Source organism: Triturus cristatus, chromosome 4_1, assembly GCF_964204655.1.
Source record: "Triturus cristatus chromosome 4_1, aTriCri1.1, whole genome shotgun sequence".
Lineage (NCBI taxonomy): Eukaryota > Metazoa > Chordata > Amphibia > Caudata > Salamandridae > Triturus > Triturus cristatus.
Window position 1 is genome coordinate 180,324,367 of NC_140585.1, and position 6,581 is coordinate 180,330,947.

General features: G+C 41.1%; 1 protein-coding gene across 1 annotated transcript; it reads left to right on the forward strand.

The window, feature by feature from the left end:
• The first annotated feature begins 1,345 nt into the window (after positions 1 to 1,345).
• LOC146853870 (olfactory receptor 5F1-like) lies at positions 1,346 to 2,293 on the forward strand. Its single transcript, XM_085650428.1, has one exon. It carries the CDS (start codon positions 1,346 to 1,348, stop codon positions 2,291 to 2,293), a length of 948 nt encoding a protein of 315 aa, XP_085506554.1.
• Positions 2,294 to 6,581: the final 4,288 nt, after the last annotated feature.

Genomic DNA, 6,581 nt, shown 5'->3' on the forward strand with positions numbered 1-6,581 from the left:
TCATTTATAAATTCTTTTCATCTCCTAATCCTGATTGCCTTAAATCTAAACTGGAGCTCTCTTGGGAGGCGGACTTGGGTTGTGTTTGGTCCGTTGCCCTATGGGATACATGTTGGTCCAGATCTTTGAAAATTTCTCGTTCTACTTCCCTCACTCAATCTTTGTTTTACCTGTACCACAGATTATATCTCTCTCCACTTTCTCTTGCTCGTTTTTCTTCCTCTTCGGAGTCTAATTGTTGGACGTGCTCTGCCCCCAGCTCTAACCTCTTTCATCTTTTATTCTTATGTCCTTCTGTTTCTCAATTCTGGAATAATGTTTGGCTATACATCTCTCGTATTTTCACACTTTCCTCTCAGTATTCAATTTCTACTCTTTTTCTCAGCAGTTTATCTGCTACTTTAGATCTTCCTCTACACTCTCGCGGTCTTTTTGACCTTATGCTTGCTCTGGCCTTTCAACACATCTCCTCTAACTGGAAATCCCTCACAAAACTCTCTACACGTTCTTGGTGGAATTCTTTCTGTCACTTTTATAGGCTTGATACTGCTTTTGCCTCTTCCTCTAATCCTACACACAATAGGGATCTCTTCTGGTTACCTCTTACCTTATACTTAGATCGGATGGTTCGAAAGAGTGTATCACGTACCACTTCCGAAAATTTTGAACCGCCTTGAGGAAATTGTCTCTTCTTTATTATATTAATAGTACATGATTTATTTACTGTGATAGTTGTTCTTCTAAGCTGTATTTGATTGGTATTTTGCTTACAGCACTTACGATTCGGATATACATTTATTTCTTCTTTTTTCATAATACGTTATCACCATTTTCTCTTTCTCCCCTTTTTATTTCTTTACCCTTCCTTTTCCTTCCCCTTTTTCCCGTTTTCTCCTTAAAAACTGTATAAAATGCTTTTGCTCGTTTCTATATGATATTAGCCTGCTTATGTTATTTTACTTGTATTTGCTTATTTCTTACGCCTATGCTGATGTCTTTGTATTAACATGTCCTTGAATAAAGCTTTTCAAACAGAAAAAAAGAAGGAAACAAGAAGCTGGGGAATGTCAGGGGAATGAAATTCTAGAAGGAAATAAGAAGGTGTGTAATGTCTGGGAAATTGTATTCCAGAAGGTAACAAGAAGCTGTGGAATGTCAGAGGAATGAGATTCTAGAAGGAAACGAGAAGGGAAGTTAGCCAGCTGGAGGGGGCAAAGAGGCAGCTGTTACCTATCCTGGTTTTAATGAATCATGTACTTAATATGCTCACTGCAGATGCAATATAGAAGTGTTTGCCTTATTTAATCATAAACTGCTTACTCTGCAGGTCACTACTTCAATAGAGATGAAGGGAGCAAACATGACCTCTCTGACAGAATTCATCCTCCTTGGACTCACAGAAGATACAAAGCTTCAGATACCTCTGTTTGTCTTCTTCTTCTATGTCTATCTCATGACCGTGCTGGGGAATTTGAGTATTATAATTCTGATCAGGATCTCTCCATCTCTTCACACACCCATGTATTTTCTGCTCACAAACCTGTCCTTCACAGATCTCTGCTATTCCTCCATCATAACTCCCAATATGCTAGCCAACATTATGTCAAAGGAAAAGACGATTTCATTTCTAGCATGTGCAATGCAGATGTTTTTCTTTGGTGGCGTGGCGAGTACAGAGGTGTTTCTCTTAGCAGTGATGGCCTATGACAGGTACGTGGCTATAAGTAAACCATTGCTTTATGCCACCATTATGACCAAGCCAACTTGCACGTGCCTTATGGTGGGAGCCTATTGTGTAGCATTTCTTCATGCCCTGTTACATACTATTTGTACCTTCAGGTTGTCATTCTGTAAGTCAAATGAGATCACCCACTTCTACTGCGATGAACCACCTCTTATAAAGTTATCCTGCTCTGACACCTCGCTTAACGTGTTAATGATGGCTTTTGTGGCTGGAGGTCTTATCCTTGGATCTCTGATTTTCATTTTAGTATCTTATGCCTACATTGTCAACACCATCCTTAATATCTTTTCCTCAGAAGAGAGGTGGAGGGCCTTTTCTACTTGCTCTTCTCATTTGGCATGTGTGGTCCTATTATTTGGAACTCTTGTCTTCATGTACCTCAGACCCAGCTCAAAGTATTCTATGGAGCAGGACCGCGTGGCCTCAGTGTTCTACACAATGGTGATCCCCATGTTAAACCCCTTAATCTACAGCTTGAGAAACAAGGAAGTCAAAGGTGCAGTAAGAAAGCTGATGTGCAGAGGGAATTCTAAAGACACATTCCTCTAGAAGAAAGAGGTGCTGGCTTCCCAGAAGTATCTCAGAGGTTTTAGCTAATGTGAAGGAATTAATGTTTACGAGTGGATGCATAAGGAGGTATATTTACCTGCATCTGTTACATCATTTTTGACAATATTTTGCGCATAATTCTTAAAGATATTCATAAACAGCTTTTTGTATGTCCTAGAACTCTTCTTTTTTTTAACTGTATTTGTGATATTGCAAACATCCCCACATGTTTAATTTCGCCTGCTGGACAGAATCCACGAGCAGCTTGATTGAATTTGGCTTGTTAAGTGAACCAAATCCCCTAAACTCTCCTGCCTGCTATCCATTAGCAGCCAACCCTCCCAGTCGCAGGGACACAAGTTCCAAAATACAATAATCACAGGCTGACAGGAAATGTAAATGCTTTATAACTTTGTATTTTCTCGTCTCTGGCATGAAACCCTTTAAACTGGCCCTAAATTGCCACTTGTTTGAAGTTTATATGAGTTTTAATTTCAACAATCTGCAATGTTGTGACACATCCAGCTCAGGGCGAATCGGCGTAATATATGGATATGATGGTTATCTTTGACAAAACCGCCTTTCAAAGTGTAAATATTGACTCGTGACCTGTGAGTGCAAGCACCAAACAAGGAACAATTCATGGTAAGTGAAGTCATAGGTGCACTTTTTACTACCTTCTTCTATCTTCAGCTTTGATTTACTAATACATTTTACATACAACAGTCACAGAGTTAAACCTTGAAATAATGTTTCAACTAATGAGATGTTTTGTATTTTTTTTCCATCACCCCATGCCAGATCTTTGTCCAATCCCATTGTTTCGGCACTGCAAACCTCTTTTCAGTTGTCTCTTTTCGGCATCTGTGCTGTGCATTACTTGAATATGTAATGCGCATTTGTTTTAAGATCACAGATTAGTGTTTTTAGCAAACACTTGGTGCATTGAAATATAATTATTTACATTATTCTGCAAACGTCATTTGACTGAATAGAGCTGCATATATATTTCAGCATTGTGAAATATACAGCTTCATGAGGAAACCTGTTTACCTCTTATTTCAGGACATAGAGCCTAATTTAGAGTTCGACGGAAGGGATACTACGTCACAAACGTGGCGGATGTCGCGTCTGCCCTATTACAAGTGCCTTGGATATAACGCACTTGTAATATGGTGAAACAACTTAAGACTCACCTTTCATATAATGACTTACACATTAGTCGAATCTGTTTCTTAGTTGGTTCCTTCTATCAGTGCTGGGAGGCCCGTTTTATGATAGCTGTTGCGCTTTACAAGACTCATTAACATAACATAACAACCTAACGGAATATCCTTCATGTTTCTTACGGAGTATCCCGTCTGCCAAACTCTAAATGAGGCCCATAGTGTGCTTTTCATCAGTCAATAGCACCAGGGGCGGCTCCTCCGCTATGGCTCAGGAGCGTCGCCCATTGCTTTTAAGCAGTGAGAAACATAAAATGGCAATAAATTAGAGTTATTGTCATTTCATGTGGTGTGTCCTGCTGCTTTGTGACGGGTGGGAGGGCGGGGCTGCTATGCTCTCCGAGCATGGCAGGAGAGGAGTGCAACGACTGTTTGGTCGGCCCTCTCAGGCCACCCAACCAGGCATGCACACTTCCCCCTTCTCCAAGCATGCTTCATGGCTCGAGGTAAGACATTCTGACCACCCCGAGCGATCCCCCGTGACCACTCCCACCACCTCCCCCCTCAAGCGAGCCATGCCTGCCACGACTGAAAAGCACTCAAGTCAGTTTCATCCTGTTGGCAAGCCACTTGCTATCTAAAGTATTTGTAAAAAATCTATGCATTTAGCTAAGAGTCCTGCCTTATCGAAGCCCTACATACGCCATGCAGTGTTGAAACACATCGAGGCCCATTGCAAATAATTTAAAAACTTGAGTATAAAGTACAAGTTGTCACTGATTGTATGCGCTTATAAAAAACTGACTATGGGGGCAGATTTACTAAGATTTTATGCCCTGATTGCATCACAAAAGTGATGCAAATCAGCGCAAAATATTTATTTACATTTATTTGTCAGGCTAAACCTGTTCAGCGCTGGAAATAAAATGAAAGTAACACAAGCGCAGCTTTGCATTACGTAACGGTAACAGGGACATTCCATGGATAGTGCATCAGCGTTCCCATACAACCTCCAAAGGTCTCTGATGCTAAAGCCTATTTGCTTAAAAAAGTAGTCAGGGTTTTGCAACAGAAAATAGTGCAAGGTTCAACCAGGCGCTATGAGAAGGAGAATGGTTTTTTTTTCTCCTTTATTTTCTGACTTAGCAAGTGTGCTGCACTGTACAGTAGACATAAAATATAGGAAAACGTTTAAAATTAGTCCAAGCATAGTATTTTGTATTGGAAGGTCACCCTCCAGTTCGAAACCTATGCTTGACCCTTGCACTGGGGTTGAAAGGTGTGTCGTGCACACAGGAGCACATTTCTCCGCCTGTGCTAGGAGGAGGGGAAGAGAGTGCTGTATTTCTGTAAATATGGCGCTCTCCTTCTCTCTCCTTTCTCATGCAGCGCAGTATTTGCAGCTTCTGCACTGTACTGCATGAGAAACTGGTCAATCTGGCCCCACATGTCATGAGTGTCTCAAAACTGAGAATTATCAAATGGATTTGCTGGTTGGCTCCCAGCCATGGTAAGATTTCTCAATAATGCACTTTAATTTTAACACATTAATAGCATGTTGCAGTTAGGGGGAAAGTATTGTAGTGTGCAGTGTATAAGGTGCTCTGGTTCGATACATATATTTAACCCTACATTGGCAGCGAACGTTATATACACCTTTAACTGCCGCTAGATCATTGGTACTCACAAACGCTTTTCCAGCGGCCACAAGTCTCGTCTGTGGTAAGACCACGAGTCAAATTGATGCAGGCAGGGTGGAATTTATGACAGCAGGGTGGGGTGTGGTTAGGGGCATGTAAAGTGGGCATAAGGGGAATGAAGCATGTTCATTTTGTGGGCTGTGAGTTATTGAGTTATTTTGAGGGATTAAGTCCACACTGTCCTCTAAATTAATCCCCTAGTTTCCAGGAGAGTCACAGATGTTACGATATTATATTATGCTGCATCTAAGTTGCTATCCCTCTTTCAGACCCTGGAGTAAGCCTTCAATGTTTGCTATTGCTACCTTTGATAAGTTAAGTATACAAAGGTAGCACTTAGTTATTGCTTTGAAATTAAATAGAGTCTTATGCTTTCAGTTTTTTTTATCTATAAACATTAGGGGTGCTATCAAACAGGCTTCATTAAGGTAGAGAGTGCAATTAAAGTTCTTGACAACAACCCCAAGAAGATGTACAGTTCACTGTGTCTTGAGGGTTTGGGGGTGCCAGTGGACGTTGCAAAGTTAGCATTAGTTTGTGCGTTGCATCACCGCCATCTTGCCGCTTATACACACAACACTACATGCCTTGGTTCCCGTAAACACTTTTGCTCGTGTTGCTTCACATGAGAACTGTCTGCCTTTCACAATTTCTGTTGTGCTCTGAGTTCTCGTCTGTACATCGTGTTCACGGCCATAAAACAACTCCACTAGTTAATCGGCTTTGGTCCGTCCCACACACATATAGACATAACATGGAACACAGCTGCGCTTCTGATTTTCTGGGTGCCTTTAATATTGCACGGGATGCAAGTTAACAACACTTGGAGAAAACCTTTCCAGAGGAAGAGTTGTGCTTGTCCGGAGATGTAAATCCTATCATCTAAGACTTGAAGTAGGGGGTTCCGCTGTCCAAGCCCAAAGGTCTTCCACTGATAAAATAAACATAGCTTGTAGCACGGGGAGGGTGGTAAAGCGCTATAAGGCTTAATCAACTGTCAATATAATATGCTAACTCCGTTCGTATTTTATGGAATTGTAGCCATGCTGATTATATTGTTTCTATGCATTTCTTTGCTAGTGTTAGCATGTGTACGGCATTACAGAGCATTTTAGTTGAAATAAACGTTTTAAACTATATAGTGTCTCTGCTTATTTACATTGTGAACAGGTATGAGTATTTAAGCAAAAGAGTGGCTTGTTCCCACGAATTCTGAGAGGCCCTGAGTCACATGTTCTAGGATATCCCATCATTGGTAGCTCCGCTGTAGTATGGAGAACGAATGGGATAATATAACTAGCCGGATAGGAGTTCTGGGCACTGAGGCGTGATTTTGGTACACCACAATACACCGAAGTCCTGGTTTCCTGTGCATTGTTCTGTATATGGCCAGAATCCCTGCAACATGGTACACCTAACGTT